General features: G+C 49.3%; 1 protein-coding gene across 3 annotated transcripts in view; it reads left to right on the forward strand.

Moving 5' to 3' along the window:
* The window catches only part of ITK (IL2 inducible T cell kinase), a 296,941-nt gene that overhangs the window by 163,922 nt on the left and 110,273 nt on the right, over nucleotides 1-22,746 (forward strand). For all 3 annotated transcript variants that reach the window (XM_069199642.1, XM_069199643.1, XM_069199641.1), the window contains one exon: nucleotides 11,971-12,122. In XM_069199642.1, the coding sequence (XP_069055743.1) occupies nucleotides 11,971-12,122 (152 nt within the window). The remainder of the gene's footprint in view (nucleotides 1-11,970; nucleotides 12,123-22,746) is intronic.

The following is a 22,746-nucleotide window of genomic DNA, read 5'->3' on the forward strand; positions in this document are numbered from 1 at the left end:
ACAACCTACAAGAAGAAGAAGGACTGTATAGCAGAAAGCCCCAGCCGAGAAGAAGGAAGACTACAACTGCTTTGGCCCCAGCCCTACCGGCCTGTCTCCTTCTTCAAAGAACCTGCAAAAGAACAGTGACATGTTCAGTGGGCCCAGCGACCTCTGTCCAGCTCCGGAGGACTGAACTTCACCAAAAGACCAAGAACTCCAGAGGACAGTGGCCTTGTCTAAGAAACAAAAACAACTAAGGACTCTCACCTCACTCTGGATGCGTGAGTCCTGACCACTCTGCACCCGATGCCCACTACCTGTGTCCAGGTGGTCCACCCAGCTAGAAAGAGTCCCCAGGCGATTGCAAGCAAGTGCCCACCTTGGGTTGACCTCTTCATCCCTCCAAGACGATGCCTGCAGAGGGAATCCCGAGAACCCCACTGACCGCAACACTCCGGACGAAGATTTCCGACGCCTAAAAACACACTGCACCCGCATCTCCCAGGCTTGGGTATCCTGACCTCTGGTGCAGCAATGTTCAGCAGGTGGCCCTCCTCTGTGTCCACCCTGTGGTGTACCCGAGACACCCCCCCCTCGCTTGCAGTCTCTGAGTGACCCCCGGGGCCTCCTCATAGACCAGCATTGGAAGCCCGACGTCCTGTTTGCACCTTGCACCCGGATGCCCATGTGCCGGTGAGGGTGTGTTTTGTGCCTACTTGTGGCCCCTCCAGTGATCCTCTAATTCCCCCTAGTCTGCCCTTCGAGTTGTGGGTACTTACCTGCAGGCACACCTGATTCCAAGTACCCCCTGTCTGAATAGGAGCCCATGTTAAAATTGCTCCTCTTTGACCTCTGCACCTGGCCGCCCCATGTAGCTGGTGGTGGGTGTTTGGGGTTAACTTGAACCCCAACCGGAGGACTTCCTAAAACCCGGAGACTGAAACTGTAAGTGTTGTACTTACCTGCAAATCGAAGTAACATTTCTTCACCCCAGGAACTGTTTCTGAAAATTGCATTGTCCATTTTTAAAACAGATTATTGCCAATAATTCAAGAACTGTATAACATCGATTTCAAACAAAGTTCTGTTGATACATGTGTGAAATACGAATCTATTTAAGTACTTACCTGCAACTTGAATCTTGTGGTTCTAAAAATAAATTAAGAAAATATATTTTCGCTATGTAAAAACCATGGTCTGGAGTTAAGTCATTGAGTGTGCGCTTCTTCTATTGTCTGTGTGTTTTCAACAAATGCTTCTGATAAGCCTAACTGCTCGGCCACACTACCACAAAAGAGAGCATTAGTTTTATCTACTTTAGGCTCTGTTAAGCCTCTCGGGAACTCCTGGACTCTGTGCACACTATGGCCCTCATTACAACTCTGGCGGTCGGTGATAAAGCGGTGGTAATACAGCCAACAGGCAGGCGGTAACAAAAATGGAATTATGACCATGGCAGAAACCGCTCAGACAGACAGCCACTTTAGCACACCGACCGCCACGGTGGTATCAACAAGCGCCATGGCGGTAACCGCCAACAGCCAGGCGGAAGACAGTGTAATGCCCACACTATTACGACAGACCTATCCGCCACCTTTTCCGGGGTGGTACCAACAACATCAAAAGCACAGCTGAAACAGAACACAGAAGTCAAAGGACTCACCTGTGTAGACTCAGGGAACAACCACAACGCCATGGAGCCCAAGCTGCACATATTTCCCATGCTCATCTACCTTTTCCTGCATTATGAGCAGCAATGCCGGCGAAGACGACCACAGTGAATACTGCCACCTAGTTCACAAGGGAGGGGGTAGGAAAAGAGAGTGACACACACACGAACATGCAACACCCCCACCCCCAACACCATACACACAACCAGATGCACAAACATAACATATCCACCTGTACCCCTCAGGAATAATGCAAGGACAAAATGATTGGAAGAAAGTGAGTCTAATACGATAAAATAACATGAATAAGTGCATCAGAAAACAAACGTATTTACATATTTACAAATGGAGGGACACTGCCCAGTCCTCAATGTCCGTGGGCCACAGGGCCACATCACATAGGCCAAGGCCACACCTCACTCCTGCAGCAACACGGAGAGAACACTGCAGGATTATCAATTCGAAAATACACAGGCACCTCAGGGGGACGGGGAATTGGGGGGCACTTCAGCCGGAATATGGTACAACACCACTGGTCCTGGATGGGCTAACATGCCCTGTGCGCTGTCCTGGGGAGTGCAAGGCCACAGTCAATCTAGTGGGTGGTTTGCCCACTGCTTGGTCCTGGGAAGTGTAAGGCCACAGTCTCTCTAGTGGGTGGTTTGCCCACTGCTTGGTCCTGGGGAGTGCAAGGCAACAGTCTCTCTAGTGGATGGCTTATTCACTGGTTCTGGAGAGGGCCTTGTGCGCAGTGTGCTTCATCCTGGGAAGGATGGGGTGAGTGGATGGCTTCTTCCACTGGTTCTGGAGGGGCCCTTGTGCCCAGTGTGCTTCATCCTGGGAAGGATGCCGTGAGTGAATGGCTTCTTCCACTGGTTCTGGAAGGACCTTGTGCCCTGTGATGCAGATCTTGGGGAGTGCAAGCTCACAGTCTCTCACCTGGGTGTCAGACACACAGGATTTGCAAGGGCAAGGAAGCACAACAGCCCATGGAGGCAGGACTACACACTGTCCACCGGCATTGACGGCTGCTCAGTGGTGGCAGTGGCGGTGCTGTTGAAGGTGCTGGCAGTGGTGGGGGAGACTCCAGCCCATCCCCAGCAGCCTCGGACAGCTGCTCACTGGGGCTGCTGCTGCTGGCAGTGGTGCTGGTGGCGGTGTTGGCAGTGGTGGGGGAGGCTCCAGTCCATTCCCTGCAGCCTCGGACGGCTGCCCACTGGGGCTGCTGCTGCTGGCAGTGGTGCTGATGGCAGTGCTGGCAGTGGTGGGGGAGGCTCCAGCCCTTCCCCTGCAGCCTCAGACGGCTGAACCACCATGGTTGGTGGTGGGGGCTCTGAATGAGTACCAGCACCAGGCCTCCTGTCCTTTCTGCCTGCTGGTGCAGGCCCCTTGCCCTTCCTGTCAGCAGCCAGGGATTGCCCCTTGCCCTTCCCTCCTGCAGCTGGTGGGGTCTCCTTGCCCTTCCTAGACACTGCTGGTGGTGCTTCCTTGCCTTTCCTAGACGCTGCTGGTGGTGCCTCCTTGCCCTTCCCTGTTGAAGGTGGTGGTGCCACCTTGCCCTTCCTTGAAGCACCCTGTCAGTGTTGCTGCCTGGTGCCCGGGATCCTCTCCCACCTGTAGTAGCTGTTGACATTACTGTGGCCGTGGACTTGGTGGCTGAGGTGCTCGCCTGGGTTCTGACCACCCTGGCCTGACGAGAAGGACGGGGAGGGAGTGGTAGGGAGGAAAAGCTTCTTAGGGACATTGGGGTGGGAGGAGGGTGAAGGTTTGGGAGTGGAGGAAGAGGAAGTGGTTGTAGGAGGTGTCCGTCTGCTGTGTTTGGGTGCAGGTGCATGGGCTGGATGCTGTTGTGAGGTGGATGGCTGTTGGGTGTCTGATTGCTTGCGTTTGTGTACTTTGGGAGGAGGGGGCACAGACATAGTGGGAAAGGACACAGGGGACGTGTGCATGGATGTGGGGGTGGTGACTGCCAGTGAGGGGCGTGTAGTGATAGGCGTGATGGTGGTAGTGGATGAGGATGTAGTGCATGGAGGTGTGAGTGTAGACGCAACTAGGAGGGAGGTGGACGACGAGGAAGAGGGGGACACAGTGGAAGCAGTGGATGTTAGTATGTCTGATTCTGTATGGTGTTTGTGTGAGTGCCTGTGGGATGAGGTGTGGTGCTTGTGTTTGCCTGAACCACTCCTATGTGTTGTCCTGGGTGCATGCTGGTCTACCTGTGTGCTTGGGATAGGTTGGGGTTGAGGGGAATGGGATTGGGCAGAGGAAGTTGGAGGGGGGAGGCTAGAAACAGCGACAATGCCTGCCATCAGGGAGGAGGCCAGAGCCTGGATTGATCGCTGTTGGGCCCCCATTCCAGAGTGAATGCCCTCCAAGAATGCATTTGTTTGTTGCAAATGGCCTGCCAGCCCCTGGATGGCATTCGCAATGGTTGACTGCCCAACAGAGATGGATCGCAGGAGGTCAATAGCCTCCTCATTCAGGGCAACAGGGCTCACTGGGGCAGGGCCCGAGGTGCCTGGATCAAAGGAGATGTCCACCCTCCTGGGTAAGCGGGCACGGGAAACACGCTGAGGGGCTGCTGGGAGGGCGGTGCTGGTACGGGAGTGGCAACTGTACCTGTAGTTTGGGTGGGCACAGAGGTGTCCGCCACCACTAGGGAGCTTCCATTGGAGGAGGTATCACTGTCAGAACTGTCCCCTCCGCTGTGGTGCTCCCTTCGCCCTCTGTCCCACTGGTGCCCTGTGGGATGCAGCTCTCCCCGTCGCCGATGCCTCTGCTCCTCTGCCAGATGATGCTAATGCACATAAGGACAGGGTGACAAAACAAAAAGGGGGGGGGGAGAGACAAAGGATACTCTTAGTCAATGGCGGCAACACCAACGTTGGCATACACGACACACACACACAGGGAACAGCCCTACGCACTAGGCAATGCACTAACAGTCACAATGCTAGTCACCAGCACATGGACCGGGATACCTAACGCCAATTGCACCAGAGCTGAGGCCCACAGACCGCTGCCCAGTGGTGGATGCCTAATAGCTTGGTTAGAGTAGGTGTACATCAGACACTGCCCAACATGGGACCTACCCTGCAATGTCCGGCCTGGCCTAGGGGCACCCACAGGCCCACATCCCCCACCCGGGTGCCACCCCACCATACGCAAGTAGTATATTGGGGCACTGTACTCACCCCCTTGTGGCTGCTGTGATGCCCCCAAGCGCCCATCCAGCTTCAGATAGGCCACCACCAGTATGCGGGCCATCAGGGGGGTCAGGGTTCGACGGGCACCCCTTCCTCATTGGGAGGCCATCCCCAGCTGTGCTTCTGCGGTCTGCGGTGCCCAGCGTCTCAGGTCCTCCCACCATTTCCGACAGTGGGTGCTCCGCCTGCCGTAGACCCCCAGGGTCCGCACTTCCTTGGCGATGGCACGCCATATGCCCTTTTTTTTTATGGGTGCTGACCTGCAGAGAAATATACATAGGAAAAGGTGTCAGTCAGACCGTCCTGCCTGTTACACTCATGGCCCACCATAGCCCTCACATCCCCTTACGCACAGAGATTGCCCACCATACATGCAGCACGCTGCCCAGGGTCCTTCCACCAACCCCCCACACACCAGGCCCTCACACACAGCACTCCATGCATTCATGCCCATGCATTGTGCTCACAGTGTACTCACCTGTTGGTCTGGAGGCCCATACAGCATTCGGTACTGGGGTAGGACCCCATCCACCAGTCTCTCCAACTCTGCAGCGGTGAAGGCAGGGGCCCTTTCCCCAGTGACACGAGCCATGGTCGGTTCCAGACACAAGTCACAGCAGCACTTGCAGTGTAGGTCCTCTCCTGTTGAAGGTCATGTAGCAAGTGAGTGAACAGATAGAAAATGGCAGTCACATCCGTAGCGGTGCGTACCGTCACCGCCGGCGTACATCACCATTGGCCACTGTAACCCATAGGGCCCAATGGTATCCAATGAGGAGTTGCACGGCGGTTCTCGACCGCCTCCCGCAATGGAGCACAACGTCAGAGGAATTACCTCATTTTCACCTGTCCCTCCATTCAAGACAGGCGGACGCCATTTCAGAGTGGGGGGCAAGCCATGGCACTTAACTGAGTCACAGGCCACAGACGCCATTTGGGCCTATCCAACAATATACTGTTACAGTCACAACATGCAATGCAGTGTAGTGTTTGGAAATATGGAATACTGACCATCTGCTCACCGTTTGACCCCTAGATTGCAACCGCTGCGGATGAATAGGAGATGGAGACATCCCCCCGTTTACAGGCCTCTGGTGGACTTGGCAACAATGGAGGACAGGCACATTATCCTCACCTATAGACTGGACAGGGCCAAAATCACAGAGCTGTGTGCCCAATTGGAACCTGACCTGATATCTGCTATCCGTCAGCCCACCGGGATCCACCCTGTTGCACAAGTGCTATCAGTGCTCTATTTCCTGGCAACTGGCTCCTTCCAAGTGACAGTGGGCTTGGCAGCAGGAATGTCTCAGACAGTGTTCTCAATAGTGCTGACCAGAGTTGTCTGCCCTGATTAAACACATGTGCAGCTACATTGTTTTCCCCCAGGTGGAGGATTTGGCCACAGTGAAAGCAGATTTCTATGCAATGGGACATATCCCCAACATTATTGGGGCAATAGATGGTACACATATTGCATTTGTCTGCCCCCCCCAGGAGAAATGAACAGGTGTTCAGGAATCGAAAGAGCATTCACTCCATGAATGTGCAGATAGTGTGACTTGCGGACCAGTACATCCCCCATGTCAATGCAAAGTATCCTGGGTCTGTGCCTGATGCCTTTATCCTGAGGAATAGCAGCATCCCATATGTGATGGCACAACTCCAGAGGCAACGGGTGTGGCTAATAGGCGAGCCCTGGTTCCCACCCAGTAGGTGTTGGTGTATGGGTATGGTGTGGGCTCTAAGGGTTAGTGTGTGTCTAACAGTTGTCCCTCAATATTTTCAGGTGACTCTGGTTACTCCAGCCTCTCTTAGCTACTGACCCCTGTCAGGTATCCCAGGACAAAGGCAAAGGAACGTTACAATGAGGCACATGGGCGAACAAGAAGAATAATAGAAAGGACATTCGGCCTACTGAAGGCCAGGTTTTGTTGCCTCCATCTAAAAGGTGGATCCCTGTACTACTCACCCAAGAAGGTGTGCCAGATCATCGTGGCATGCTGTATGTTGCACAACCTTGCCTTACGTCGCCACGTGCCTTTTCTACAGGAGGATGAGGCTGGAGATGGGCGTGTGGCAGCAGTGGGCCCTGTGGACAGTGAAGATGAGGAGAAGTGGATGAGGATGAGGACAACAGAAGTGCTATATTACAACAATACTTCCAATGACACACAGGTAAGACACTGTAATTTCACTTTACATTGACAGTTTTGTGTTTGACATTGTCACTGGCAGGCAGATTTTCCCACCTCTATGGCCACTTACTGTACCCTTTGGCATCTCTATTTGCAGATATTTATGCCCCACTATCGCTCCTGGTGTGTTGACTACAGCCAACTACAGGTCATTCCTATGTATACATTACTGTACAGTTGTATTGCAGTGTTTAAAGCTTGTTAAACAAATACATAGTCTAATCATTTGACAGGCTCCATACTTGTATTTATTCAAATGGTGTTTATTTAAGTGCTAATAAGTAGAGGGGGTGTGCAATGGGCTGGGTGATGGTGGTGGAAAGTCCAGGTTAGGGTCCAGTCTATTTGTATCAAAGGTGCATTGTCCAAGGGGACATAGGAAGAGGAGCAATGGCAGTTCAAGGTGGACAGGGTGACAGAGTGGGACACAAGGGTGACAATCAGGAGTGTCTTATTTCCTGGCAGGGGTCTTGGCAATAGTCTCTGGCTTTTGCCTGGCTCGCAGGGACCGTTTGCGGGCTGGTTCTCCTTCTTCAGGGAGTGGGGTGCTGGTGGCCTGTTGTTCCGGGGGGGGGCCTTCTGTCCACTATCGGCAGCGGAGGTGGAAGGCTGTTCATCGGTTTGGCTAGTGGCAGGGGCCTGCTGGTGTGTCACTGCCTCCCTCATGGTGTTGGCCATGTCTACCAGCACCCCTGCAATGGTGACCAGGGTGGTGAGGATGTCCTTCAAATACTCCCTGATCCCCAGGTACTGTCCCTCCTGCAGCCGCTGGGTCTCCTGCAACTTGGCCAGTATATGGCCCATCGTCTCCTGGGAATGGTGGTATGCTCCAAGGATGTTGGTGAGTGCCTCCTGTTGAGTCGGTTCCCTGGGCCTGTCCTCCCCCTGTCGCACAGCAGTCCTCCCAGCTTCCCTGTTGTCCTGTCCCTCTGTCCCCTGAACTGTGTGCCCACTGCCACTGACCCCAGTTCCCTGATTGTCCTGTGTTTGTGGGATGGCCTGGGGTCCCTGTAATGGTGGACACACTGCTGATTGATGTGTCCTTGGTACAGAGGTATGGGCCAACTGGATGGGACTGTGGTGGTGTTTCCTGAGAGGGGACGCTCTGTGGTGGTATGGATTTGTGCCTGGGTAACCGACTGTCCGGAGATCCCTGATGGGCCAGGTTGGTCATCCTGATCCAGGTGTCCAGAGCTGCTGTCATCACTGTGGGCCTCTTCTGGGGGGGACTGGATGGTGCTGGCACCTCCTCTCCGGTGATGTTGGGTGGCGGACCTGTGGGGATGTAAATGCAGTGTTATTGTTTCTGTGTGTGTCATCTTGTGCATGGGTGTGTTGCCCTCTATGGTTGTTATTGCACTGTCAGCTTTGCCTTGCGTGAGTAGTTATTTTGTGGGCTAGGTGAGTCTCTCTATTGTGCATGCTTTATTGATGGGTGTCCATGCAGATCTGTGATGGGGGTCTGTGCATTGGTGTTACATGCAGGGCTTGGTATTGGGAGGGGTGGGTTGTGATGGTGGGGTGTGTGTGTGAGGTGGTGGAGCGATGAAAGTAAGGGTAAGGATCGGGGTTTGTGATGGCATGCAGGTAGGGGGGTGACAGTAATAGAGAGTTGACTTACCAGAGTCCAGTCCACGTACTACTACTACTGCCAGACCCTCAGGATGCATGATTGCCAAGACTTGCTCCTCCCATGTTGTTAGTTGTGGGGGAGGACGTGGGGGTCCACCGCCAGTCCTCTGTACAGTTATTTGGTGTCTTGCTGCTGTGGAACGCACCTTCCCCCGTAGGTCATTCCACCTCTTCCTGATGCCGCCCCTTGTTCTAGGGTGCTGTCCCACGGCGTTGACCCTGTCCACGATTCTCCACCATAGCTCCTTCTTCCTTGCAATGGATTTCTGCTGCACCTGTGATCCGAATAGCTGTGCCTCTACCCGGATGATTTCCTCCACCATGACCCTTAGCTCCTCCTCTGAGAACCTGGGGTGTTGTTGTGGTTCCATGGGTGTAGTGTGAGTGGTGTGGGTGATGGTGTGTAGGGTGATGTGTTGGGGTGTGTGATGTAAGGTGTGTGAATGATGTATAGGTGATGGTGGTGTGTGGCTGTGGTCTTGTCTGTGGTCTTGCTATCTCTCTTGTGGCAATTGTTTTTAATCATAAAGGGTTGTGGGTAATGTGGGTGTGTGTTTTATAGTGGTGTCGGTGTGTGGCTGTGGTGTGTGTATGTGTGTCAGATGTGTGTAGTTTGAATTGTCGAATGTGGTGTTGTTTTGTTAGGTTGGGTGTATTTTGAGCGCAGCGGTATGTAACGCCAATGGTTTAGCACTATTGAATGTCCGGCGTGGTGATTCATGGGTCATAATGCTGTGGGCATAGTTCTGTTTGGCGTAACGGTGTGGGTTTTGCTACCGCTAGTTTATCACTGACCTTTGGGCTGGCGGACTTGTGTGTGTGGCTGTATAGTGACGGATTGCTATGTTTGGGTCATTATATGGTTGGCGGTAATCCGCTGCGGAGGCGGTATGTTGGCGGCAGTCAGCATGGCGGTAAGCGGTACTTACCGCCAATGTCATAATGAGGGCCTATATCTTATTTTGATATAGTATATACAGAGTCAGCTTCCTACACCAAACATATATTTTTAAAAATGGATCAAAAAGCTGATTCACAAATATTGGTGTTTTAGTTGTGACTTGGGGACAGATGTATGAAGAAGGCCTTTTGCGAATCGGAAATAGCAATTTTTAAGAAATCGCTATTTCTGATTCGCAAAATGTAATGTATCATATTTGCGAATCGGTAATATCGATTTCTTAAAAATCGCAAATGCTATTACTGAATCGCAAATTGCGATACCGGCCCCATTCGCACCTATCGGCCTGTCGGCCCATATTTGCAAATATTTTGCATTTCCCAAATTGCAAATTCCTAACTGGAATTTGCAATTTTTGGAAATGCGAAGTCCAGGGTGCTGGGGGCCTTAGGCCCCCTCTGCTGCACCCCAAAGTATTTTTTTTCAACATGTAAGGTGCACACATGCCAAAAGGGCATGTGTGCTTAACATGTACATTTTAAAAATGCATTTTACATGCATTTTTTAAATTTGCACATGGTTACCACCAAGTTCAACTTGGTGGTAAATAGCGATTCCTTAATGCCCAATTCGCATTAAGGAATTGCTCCTTACATGTGCTTTAGAAATCGCAAATACGGATTCCTTATTTGCGATTTCTAATTTAGAGAGTCACAATTTGCGACTCTCTAAACAGGGTCGCAATTTTAAGGATCGCTATTTTAGCGATTCCTTAAAATTGCTTTCAGAATGCCTTTGATACATTCTGAAATGGCTTTTTGCATTCGCAAACGGGCATTCGCACCATTTGCGAATGCAAAAAGCTTTGATACATCTGGCCCTTACTCTTGTAGTACTCCTGGATTACTCATGAATTTCAGGGGTAAGCTAGGGATTTTCTTAGCTTACACCTGGCTTACTCCTGTAGTAAGTTACAGTAAAATCTGTGTGAATCTTGCCCGCACAAAACGTAGGAAATCATTTTTCTGTGGGTAGCATTTAACAAGAGGAAACTGTTCTAGGGATGAGAGATTTGAAAGAAACTTATCTACTTCTTGATGCTCATCATGAGTGTGATTGAACTTTGTGAGGTTATACTGGACCAAGAAAATATTGATACCACAGAGTGTAGTGCTCACTGGTGTGTATATTACCTTCTTTTCTGAGTTTTCATGCTCGAAATTAGGCATGATACACAAAATAGAAGTTGTGTGGACTGATTAGAGCGTGTTCTGCCTCTTGGCCAATAGTACTTTCTCTTCACAAAGCATGGTGAGATATGAACGAGTAAAAGTATTGGCTATGTATATCTTTTTCAGCTCAACTTGTAATACCTGGTAAGGCACAAATTACTGGTTGTGCCTAAAAACAGTATTACAACAGGACTCAGAATGAGCCTATTGGAATAGTTGCATAAGAAGTCAAACTGAAGACAGAAGGCAAAAAGCAACAACAAAAAGAAAAGAGATACAAGAGATATGTGCAGAAGTAATAAAAGGAGGTGGGTGGAGATAATAACGATAGGCATGTGTTATGGTCCTCTTATGTACAGAGTCTATTCTCAGTTCTGTGTAAGGATTTTATATGAGGAGTTGTAAGGATGAGAGTGGCTGTCTGTGGGAATCAGTTGAGTGCAATATCCTTCATAGTAAACTGTTAATATTGTACTTGTCTGATTGCAAGGTTGTTATTTCAGTAGGATTGGGGAAACACCAACGGCAAGGAGACCAAGATTGGACAGAGGACTAGCAGACTAGAAAGTGCCAGTGTAAATTAAGATATTATCTGCTTGAAACTTGATCAGACATATATTACTAGATACTGGAGTTGTTACCCAGGAGCGGGCCAATGAACATGTGTTGTGAGAATCACCAGAAAAGTTTGAAAGTTGCTTGTAGGTTATGTGCAGTAGAAAAGTGGAGCAGTGAGATGGGTGTAAGAAAATGTCAAGGCAATGGGCGCATAAGTGAAGCACTGGGACAGGAAAGAATTGTATTTAGGACAACTTGCAAATTACCTGTAGAAAAGATCAACTAGACCTAAAGAAGACTTTAGTGAAAATTACATTTCTGTCAATTTATTAATCAGCCGATCTGCGTTTGCACCACAATGGCCCTACATACCAAATAATGATTGCTAGTGTTGTGTTCTTGGAGTAGGGCTAAGCATCTTAAGGGTATTTGCTCCTGATATGACATGTTATAATCTATTTTAAGCTTGGCTTGAGCATGGGAGTGATGATCTACAGGTGTGCCCCTTTTCCTGTGGAGCCACGGAAAGGCTTGAGTGTCCTTTTGTCTTTGTTGGATAGCGCATTGACACCTCTTTATTATTTTCCACAGCGATCGTTTGACGAACCCGGTCAGGTCCGACTTCAAGCTATGTATGACTACGAGACACAGAATTCCCAGCAACTGATGCTGCAGCGCGGTGAAGAGTACCTGCTGCTGGACTGCACGGATCTGCACTGGTGGAAGGTGCAGGATAAAAATGGGTAGGTAGGAGGGGGAGCAGAGATGGGAGGAACCTAGGTAACTTGAAGAGAAGTGGTGAGTTCCAAATTAAACATCAGGTAGTGAAAGAGCCACTCAGAAAAGAGGGGTTCTATCCTTATCAACAGACAAGAGTTTTGCTTTGACCCACAACATTGAAAGATGGATATTCCCAAACCCAGAACGGCCTATAGAAGTTGTTCTGGCCACTGCAAAGAATAGTGATAAAAATGAACAGAGGAAAGAGAGGCTTTTTTGAACAACCACACCGAACAACTGGTGGGGTGGGTGAGCCTTGGTCAAGTCAAGAGTAGGGAGGAACTATGTCCCTTCATTTGGAAAAAGAGACATTCCTATCATACAAGAAAGGGCGAGTCTCACATCAACAAGGTGGTGTCTTCTCTCCACTGACACAAGCCATGGGCTTTTTAACAGTGTTTTATCTGTGTATGATAGCTGGGCCCCAAGTATCCTTCCACGGGACTCCAGATAGTCTGCTTACTGTGATCTTTTACAGAAGTAGTGATGATAATGGCATTAAAAGTTTTATTATTATAGATGATGGAGTGTCTTCACATTTCATAACAGCATAAGTTCTCTGGCACCAAGCAAATAACTTCAGCTACAAACACAACACTATATACCATTTAAATATCAACATTGCACATAGTATAGCTACTCAATAATTTTACTCCTAATTATTGGGTTAATATTTTATGTAAATAAACCCATTTTGTTCCGACATACCAACTTTTCATTTTGTTTGGGGTGGTTGGGGGGCTAAGGCATGGCTGGCAAGATAGCAATTGGCAGCCCTTAACGGAAGCTCCCGGCCCACATAAACAATCCTACATCATCCTGCCGCCCTAGGGGAACCACTGAGCCCCAACTCACGTAGTGGAGCAAAGAATGGTGGGGGCCATATTTGCTGGCTCCGTGAACGCTCAAGAGGTCAGGAAGCCAAAGATCTGCAGTGGATCCTGCATGGGCCAAATGCCGTGGCAGAGGACTATACAGCTGGAAGGCCTTCATGTCAGTCGCGGGACTCAAGTGGTGCAGAAGTGGCAAGAGAAGTCAGCAGAGGTGGCGGAGGGAGGTGGGCTGCCGCTTGACCTCTCATCCCCCCGCTGAAGTACAGTCAATGCAGCGGGCTGCGCCACAGTCGTGAATAGCTGGGGCCCATGGAGGCCTGCCCTGGTGCACTGAGGCGGGGCTTTCCACGTTGAGCGACGTCACCATCTGATCTCTGCAGATGCAGGGGCAGCCCTGATTGTTTCCCCATGCCACAGAGTAGTTGCGTCCTCCTCTGCCCTTGGGGCCTCTCATGTTAATCACTGAGGCGTATGTTGGTGCTCCGGTTATCCTGTCGGGAGGAGTCCAGAACTGAGGCCTCCCTCCTGCGGTAGTGGTGAAGAGCCAGGGTCAGAGGCCTTGTCATACCTGTGGCTGCACTGTGGACAGAGGAGCTGTGAGGCCAGGGATCTGTGAGGATCCTGCACAAGGTCAGCCCGTTCTGGAGTGGCTATGTGTATTGGCTGACACATGCTTGTTCTGCTGCCCCCTAGAGGAGTGACTGCGTGGGTCTGTGGATAATAGTGGGGAGCTGCAGCTGTGGCCAGGTGGCACCTTTGTGAGCAGTGAGACCTGTATTGGGAGCCAGGTGAGGCCCAGTGGCGTCCCCCCAGCAGTCTGTGAAGGACACATAGCAGACAGGGGGGGTGGAAGAAGGGGGATTCCACATGCAGGTAGTTATATGGGCCCCTAAAGTGGTGGACCACAGGTGGACAGGAAAAGAGGCTGCTTGGAAGAATTGTGGGGTCCGCTGAGCCTCCCAACCCCCTCCCCACTGGTAATGTGCTAATGCAGGTTGAGCCCATGGGGACAGGACCTGGCAAGCAGGTAGTCTGGACTGGGGTACAGACGGCAGACTGGATGAACCCCATGGACCTCTTATCTATGCTAGGTGTGACGGACACCAGTGGAGTTCACGTTTACCCATTGCCCACACCCTTGTATAGACCAGGTGCATGAGGTACTCAAGGGTGGCAGAGCCAACATTAACAATGGGCAAGGACAGGTCTCCCAGGAGTATGCAGCAAACAAAAATAGACTGTGGGTGTTAGTGACGGTTTCTGAGACCCCCAGGGCCCAACGGGGGCCTAGATCCTAGCAGTGATTGAGGCCTCAAGCGCAATAGTGCAAGCAAAGATTGAAGCCATCACCCTAGACGTCAACTTGCTACGAGATGATGTCAGTAAGGTGGATGAAAGATCTGTTGCAACAGAACAGCAAGTTTTCAGATTACAGGAGAGATGGCGACACTGAAAGCCACGGTGGCTGCACTCACAGCCCAGTTGCAGAAGCTGGAGATGTGAGTGGAGGGACGGTCCCCATAGATGTAATTTGAGATTTATGGGGGTTCCCTGAAAAGGCCAAAGGCAACACGCCAGAGCTGTTCCTAGAAGGGTGGGTTAGGGTGACAGTCGTGGATGTAGGCCTGTTGCAGATGTTTGTAGCCCAAAGATCAAAGGCCCGATGCCGCCACCGGGGTGTTCCTTGAGGACCATTAGAGCAAAAATCCTCAATTACAGAGATCGGGATGCCATCTTACAGGATGCATATTTCCAGGCTATACACAAACTGTCCAGCAGCAGAGGCAGACATTTGTTGGTGTTAAGCAAAAGCGGAAAGCAAATACTTCAAATAATTGTTACTTTTCCCGTCTAAAATTAAAGTGATACATTATGGTTCTTCACACTTCTTCATGACACCAGAGGACATATGAGACTGGCTAGAGATCTGAAAAGAAGGCAGAGTCCCAATTCTGGCTGCAGAGGACACAGTGAGAGGGCCCAACGGAAGCAGCAGATGGGGTCGGTGGCAAGGAAGAGAAGCAGACACGGGAAATGCTCAATGTCAGGCACAAAGGTGGTGATGCACTGGGACGGCACACTTGATTTGGAACAAAAACACCAAGGAAGGGAGGTGGCATGAGTACTGGTGGAGACGGTCACCTCTGCTGCCTCTGCTGAGAATGGATCAGACATGGTGGAGGATACCCAGTTTCCCAAGCCAGAACGGGAATTGGTCTGACTGACTGGACCTGATTGTTGCCACCCGCCGGCAGCTGAAAAGGAGACATGTTCGGGAGGGTGAGGAGACCCTCTCTTGAGCTGGGCACAGGAAGGATATGGTACTGTACATATTTCGTACAGACTGCACCACAGAAAGAGCAGTTCAGACTTTAGCCTTGGTGGACCACGCACAAGAACAACACTACTTGATGGGGTGATGCAGGTGGCCAGGGGAGGGAACCAAAGTGTTGGCTCGGGCTACAGCAGAGGACCCCCCCATTTTTCCTGTGGTAATGACTGTATTGTGTGGGGAGTGTGCTCGAGAATCATTGGAACACCTTAGAAGCTGGATTGTGGCTCAGGTTGATCTAGGACCAGTTGACCAGAGCCACACCTCAACCTAGGGATATATTCAACCAGTTGGGAAGAGGAGCTTGGTTCTGCGGCACATAGATATAGTTATGAGTGTTAGCTGTTGCATATAAGGGTGGGTAGGCACAGAATATCGCTGGAGTGATACCAGTTAGGTTTGAATGTGTTTACCCGGGGAGGGAGAATGGGACCGAGGTTGTTGGGTGGGGTTTGTTTTACTGCAGTATGTGATGACTCCTGCTCTTTTAGGCAGCAAGAGGAGGGGTGGGCGTTTACTGCGGGTGACTGGGGGGGGTGGGAGGCTGGGATGGGTCTGTGGACTCATGATGTTTGACACCTCCTGATGGGAGGACCCATGTGCTTTCACACGTGGAATGTGAGGGGCCTGAACTCCTTTGTTAAACTGCACAGAACACATGCTTGCCTGAGACGGGTGGGGATCCAAAGTGCAATGCTACAGGAAACACACCAGATGGACTGGGCACAGATATTCAAAAAAAGTGATCTGGGTGGCACCTGGGATCCCGTTTCAGCCGCATAGTCAAATGACAGACAAAGAGGGGAGATACGTATTGTTGCATGGCATGCTAGATGGTATGGAATTGTGCCTTCTTAACATAATATGTTCCAAACATGGATGACGGTGGGTTCTTTGAAGCGCTAGAGACTGAGCTCTTGCCTTACGTGGGGATGCCATTAGTCTTGGCAGGGAACTTTAATTGTGCTGTCGACGGACACCTGGATAGACACCCATCCAAGCTGGGAACAAAGCCTAACATGGCGTTGAGACTACGGGAGAGCATGAACAGACTATAGTGTGTAGACATATGGAAGGAATGTAACCCAATAGCCAGGGACTTGTCTTGTTACACACACACCAAGCCCATGGCCGATTGGACCAGCTTCTATTATCTGATGATGGCGTGCTGAATGTTCAGGGAGTAAGGTACCAGGTGTGCTTTCTATCGGACCATGCTCCCCTCTTGTTGGAGTGGAGGTTGGGGGGCCATCGACCGAGACTTCCCCTGTGGAGGCTTTGGCTGAAGGCTCTGGGGAACCCTGTCTATAAAACGGAAATGCAAATGGCACTACAGGGCTACTTTGAGATCAACTGGAACACTTGTAGACTCTTAGAAAGGAGTGATGTGCCTGGTATTTGTGAGGGGCGACAGCCTCGGTAAGACTTACAGTACTAGCCTGAAATTAGAACAGGAACTGCGGAAGGGGAAGGACCACTTGACTCGACTGCAGAGGCAAGTGGAAGGACAGGCAGCGGGGGACATGATGTTAGCAGAGGCACCTGGGTGGGTTGCAAGCCTCTAGATAGACTTCATTGCCATGTATAGTGGGGCTCCCGACAGAGGATATTTAGGGAGGGGGGCAGGTAAGGATGACTATTAGCGTGGCTACTCAAACATGAGCGGCCCTCACCTATGATTCTATCTCTGGCTCGGGCAGATGGTGGGACAGTAGTGGGACAAGGACAGGGACATTTGGAGCTGTGAGAGCATCTAGCAAGGGTGTAAGCGGCCCCTTCAGGAGATACAGAAATTAGAGTGGAGGAATTCCTAAACAATGTTGCGGTCCCCAGACTGTTGGCGGACCAGAGGGTAAGCTTAAAGGAGGAAATATGACTGGAGGAGTAACAGGAGGCCTTCCGAGACATGGCTCAAGGGAGGTGACTGGGATCAGAGGGCCTCCCAGTAGAGTATTACCAGACATATTTCGCCTCTTTGCTCCTTTGCTACTGAAGACTCTCCAAGAGGCAAAAGTAACAGAGTTTCCGCCCGCCAGCCCAGCGGGATGTGGGCTGTAACATGGGAGCCGGCTCCAAACGGAGCCGGCGGTGTTGCGGCCGTGCGACAGGTGCAGTTGCACCCGTCGCGCTTTTCACTGTCTGCTGTGCAAACAGTAAAAAGCTGTGTGGGGCTGTGCCAGGGGGCCCGCGAGTCCCCTTTCCGCCAGCCTTTCCATGGCGGTTCCTACCACTATGGAAAGGCTGGCGGGAAGGGGACTCGTAATCCCCTGGGCAGCACTGCAAGCAGCACTGCTCTGGCGGATTACAACCGCCTGGACCACTGTGGCGGAAAACCACCGGGCCCGGCTGTGCGACCGCAGCGCTTCAGCTGCGGTCGTAATCCCCGAGTTTGTACCGCCAGCCTGTTGGCGGTACAACCTCCAAAACAGCCCTGGCAGTCTTTTACTGCCAGGGTTGTAATGAGGCCCCAAGTGTTTCAGCATCTGTCTATGTAGCGTCGAGTGGGTGCCACGTTGAGTGGTGTGATGCCAGTTGTGCAGGTGACGTTAGGTGGAAAAAATTAAAATCCCTGATGTCAAGAAGTTCCTGGGTGTGCTACATGACGCCGAATCTTCGACATCTAAATGGATCATGGGCTTGATGGCAAACAAGCACCAACTTGCACCAACATTGGGATGAATAATATCAACCGCAGGAGTGGCATGAAGTAGATGCAAACCCATAATTACCAGTAAGTAACATTTCATTTTTGTGTTTTAGAGAGACATGTGGTGAAGCAAAAGCCATCATAAGGCAGTATAGTTCATTTTCCATCACTTTACTTACCTGCAGTTTCTGGGCTGCTGCCTGCTCCCATTTCTGACGCCTCATACATAATTTATTGTTGCTAGCGTAGACAGACTAGATGCAAACAGTAGTCTAATTACTATCTTGACACCAAACCATATATGAGGAGTTGTTACGGGAGAGGAGGCAGCAGCATTGGCACTTCCGAAAAGTAAAATTTTTTAAGGCATGTGTTAAAACAGTTTTTTAAGTGTTTCAAAAAGCTTTAGTTGCGTGCAATAACCAGCCTTTTACCTGCTTCTCTCTCTAACTCCACAGAATATGTTGGTTATGTCCCCAATAAGATGCAATCCAATGGGAGACCAGGTAGTAAGTCGGAGCCAGCAAGCTAGTTAAAAATAGTTTGTTTATGGTTCAATTCTATTAAGGAAGCTGAGTTCCGGGAAAGCTCAAAAAGTCTCCAATATAAAAGAAAAAAGTCGAAACAGCCATGTAACCTCCCTTTCCACCCCTCCCTTCATTGTTGGAGATCGCACTAAATGCATTACTCTTACTATTTTTAGAGTCCAAGGAGTCTGTTTTTAGAGTCCCTGGAGAAGATGTTTAGATGTTGCCCTATAGTGCCCTATAACTGCCGGGGCCCCGTAATAAGATCCCCCATGATGTCAGGTACCATCTGAACTGCCGCCTACTTTGCCTTGTATTTCAGTGGAAGCTGTAGAATTCTCTTGGGAAGAAATTAACAAGGAGATCCCAGGTTTTCTCACAAACTGCGGCTATTGGGTTCAACGCCATAGAGCTTTTCTCCATTCATAGGATGCCCAACGAAAAACAGTACCACCTACATCTATGTTTGGATAGTTTGTCAAAGTGATGCAATGACTTGTTTTGTTGCACATAGGAACAGAGCCATCAATCTGCCTTTAGGTCAGCGCAGGAAGACGGTCTGCCTAGTAGAGATGCCCTGGTGTAGGTGTCCAACACCAGTAATACCAGCTTCTCTGCCGGAGGTCTTTTTGGAGGTGACTCTGGCGCTTTGAAAGACCTCCCTCGCACTGTCTGTTAGAGAGCGCCCTCCCCAGTGTAACCTCCCATCTCTTTTTTTTTGTGTTGTAGTTTTTTTATTGTCTTTAACAGTATACAACATGTCAACCATTACAATATGACATAGTACAACCCTTTATAACGAAAAAGGTAGATAGTCCGCATTAATTATATTGTAGAACAACAGTTCGTGGGTAACATGGTCTAGCGAGGGTACATGGGTATCTCTAAAGGCACAGCTGCAGGTGCTTGGCATATATATCTGTGGTTGCGGAACCTAGCATTTTTAGGGGGGGAGGAAAAAAAAAAAGGAGAAGAAAAACGATAGAGGGAGAACAGAAGGGGCCATCAATGAGGGATAGCAAACACTAATAATAACGATCATAGCAAAAAGAAAAAAAGGTGCTTGTAGTGATAGTAACAATAATGATGACATCGGTAACAATTGCCGGCAAACAACAAATCAGGGAACTAATCTATACTAAGAGGAGGGGGAGGGTAGGGAATCATAGGGAAGGGGGATAGGAAGTGGAGGGAAGGGGGTGGTGATGGGCGAAGAACTCAGGTCAATCAGGTGTCTGTTTTCATAAAAGAAAAGAAAAAGGGGGGAGGAAGATGAGATAGTGGAGATCAACTGTCGGGTTAGGACAATTTTCCAGAGCTTGTCTGCCATTTATGAATCCAACGTCTCTATCTATCGTCTTCGCCCTGGCATGTGATTGAAGTAAATAGGTAGGCTTGCGTCTATCTCGGACGGTATCCTTCCCAGAGTGGTAAGAGCTATCTGAGGCTGCATAAGTGGTGATAATAAAAGCTGCTCCATAGTAGTCGGATAATGTAATAGCAGGGGTTGCGGTGGCAAGGATGGTAGGAGAGCGGTGTGTCCAAGTCTTATAGTGTTAGGCCGGGGGGAGGGGAAGGGGGTAGGAGGATAAGAGATAATAGAGAGGAGAAAAAGCGGGGAGGAGAGAGAAAAGAGACGATAAAGAGGAGAAGAAAAAAGAACGAAAAAAGGAAAGAAAAGGAGAGAGAAAGGAAGAAGGGAGAAGAAAACGAGAGAGATGAAGAAAAAGAAGAAGAAGAAGAAGAAGAAGATGAAGAAGAAGAAGAAGAAGAAGAAGAAAAAGAAGGGAGGGTTGGGAAGACAGAAGTAGAGAGGAACCTGGTGTGGGAGGGAGGAGAGGGGGAAGGAGGAGGGACAGCAAGAAAAAGAATAGATAGACAGGATGGGGGGCCTCCCATCCCTTTTGGCCAGGGGTCTTATCTAGATCTGATGTACATTTCAACAATTTATAAATGTCAGAAAGAAGACAATTGATCCCATCCTTTGTAATGAGCCATTTTTAAGGTTATTAGGAGTCTGGTCCCTTGGGGTTTAATGGATATGTGAGAGACTCAGTGCTGAATGTGAGAGTTTCGCAATTTCTTCATCTCAAATGTGGGAGGGGGCATAGTCTTTTTGAGCAGATCAAATGGGATAATCAACTGTAGGTCCAAGGGGTAGACTTTTCTTCTAAAACCCACTTCTGACCAGCTCTAAAATAAATATTCTATGAACACTGGAGTGAAATCAGTGTTGCACATTAGTGGTGTAAACGGTGGGGGAAGGAGATGAACGCCCTTCTCTCTTCCACTCTGTCCCAGAGTAGCTGTGGTCACATGGGAGGGGTAAAGACCGCAATCCTCTCTGTTTATTTGGGAGACAAGGGACCTTCCAAACATGGGAACCTACAATGATTTGATCTATAAAGCACAAACTTTTTATAGATTACAGTGTGCTCCACTCAACCATGTAGCACAACTGTGCCACTTGACATCATTCCACAATAATCACAATTCCTAGTGCCACCTTTAAGTCCCCCTTCCAGGTGTTGATGTGACACTTTCTTTGCTAATTTATTTTTTCCCTCGCACAGATAAAGTTGCTTATAACACTTTGTAGCTACTTAAGTGTGGTCAGTGGACCGCAGAATGGACATCACTGGAAGACAAATAGCATCTTTAGCAGCTGGAAAATGCAACTGCTGCGATTCTCCCGAACTAGGACTGCCCTTGCTAAGACAAGTCAGTAGTTCTTGGTGTGCTCAGTGCAAGAGTGTTATGTAGACGTGCCTTTTGAAGTCACTTCTATTTGGGCTACGCAATCAATTGGGTGACCCAGAGACCTTCCGCAACTGCCTCATCTCCTTCATTAAAGGCACCAGGGTTCCAACAAGATAAGTAAGTGACACCAGGACATTATCTGCGTATATGACAAGTTTATCCTTTCCTGTTTCAACTCTGCAAATATATTTGTTGTTGTGAACCCTCTCCGTCATTGGCTTCATGTATAGAACATAGTAGCGCCTTCTTAGCATTATCACTGCATCTCCTACCAGCGATAAAACCAGATTTGTTGGTATCTATTAATCCTGGCATAAGAAAGTTCAGCCTATGTGCTGGGATATCAGTGGAAGTTTTTGCATTCACACTGATGAGAAATATTGATCTACAAGAAGTGCACTTCACCCAGTATTTACCTCGTTTTGAGATCCCTGTGGTAGATGCCTCAAGCATAGTGCTTGTCATTGTGTCAGTTTCTGCAAATTTGAATTGCCTAAACAGGATTGCAGCCAGTGCATGACAAGAAGCTTTATAAAAGGACGGATTGAAATCATCTATATCGAGCACTTTGTTGAGTTGTATTCTGGCTGTTCCTAAAATGATATCTTCCGATTTTATTGACTGATGTAGTGAGTGAGTCTGTGTTTGTGTGCATTTGAAACATTAGACTTTGAAACGTAATCCTGCATTGTCAGGAGGCACATTTTCTGCCCTATAAAGGTTTCTATTCGAATTGTTGAGTTTCCCCAAGGATGCTAATGTCATCATTAAAAACCCTACTCTGTGACACTGTTACTGCTGCATTTCTTTCGCTGGTTATTTTGGCCCTCACCTTGCACAGCAGAAATCTACCAGCTTTGTTTCCGCTAGCTCATTACTTTGGCTTTATCCGGAGTAATGTATATTCCACACCGTCCATGTTGAGTAGTTTAACCTGTATACTAAGGGTTGTAGGCTCACATCACATTTTCACTGCCCCGGACCTTTAATGTTTTATTTCTACGGCTCTGAACTTAGTTTTGAGCGCTTCCTTTTCCTGTTTTCACTCTTTATTTACCCTGACTTCTATAGCTATCAGAGTACCTCCCACAAATGTTTTAAACCATCTCAAAGGGTGCTGATAGTGATAGCTCCATTTGTCATTTTCAGTCTGGAATTAGACAATAACTTTTTGGATCTCTTTCCTTGATCCTGCTTTTTGAGAAGGAAATTCATCAATCTCCCCCAGTCAGTTGCCCTAACATTTCCTGGGATGTCTTGTAGGATTTGGATCAGGGAACTCGTAGTTTGCATTGGTTGGGGACATGGTCTTAGAGCACTATGGGCTGTATACTGCATACACAATCATACGCAACAGCTGGGATGTGCCTAGGAAGTGGTTCAGGCTGGTGTTGGTACAATAGGTTGCCAAATATGTGAATTTATTTGTGTTTGGATCCCCCCACGTGCCCCTGAATGTCCTCCTTCGCCAGCAAGTCGATATAGAGA

This window comes from Pleurodeles waltl, chromosome 7 (genome assembly GCF_031143425.1).
Source record: "Pleurodeles waltl isolate 20211129_DDA chromosome 7, aPleWal1.hap1.20221129, whole genome shotgun sequence".
In the NCBI taxonomy this organism is placed as follows: domain Eukaryota; kingdom Metazoa; phylum Chordata; class Amphibia; order Caudata; family Salamandridae; genus Pleurodeles; species Pleurodeles waltl.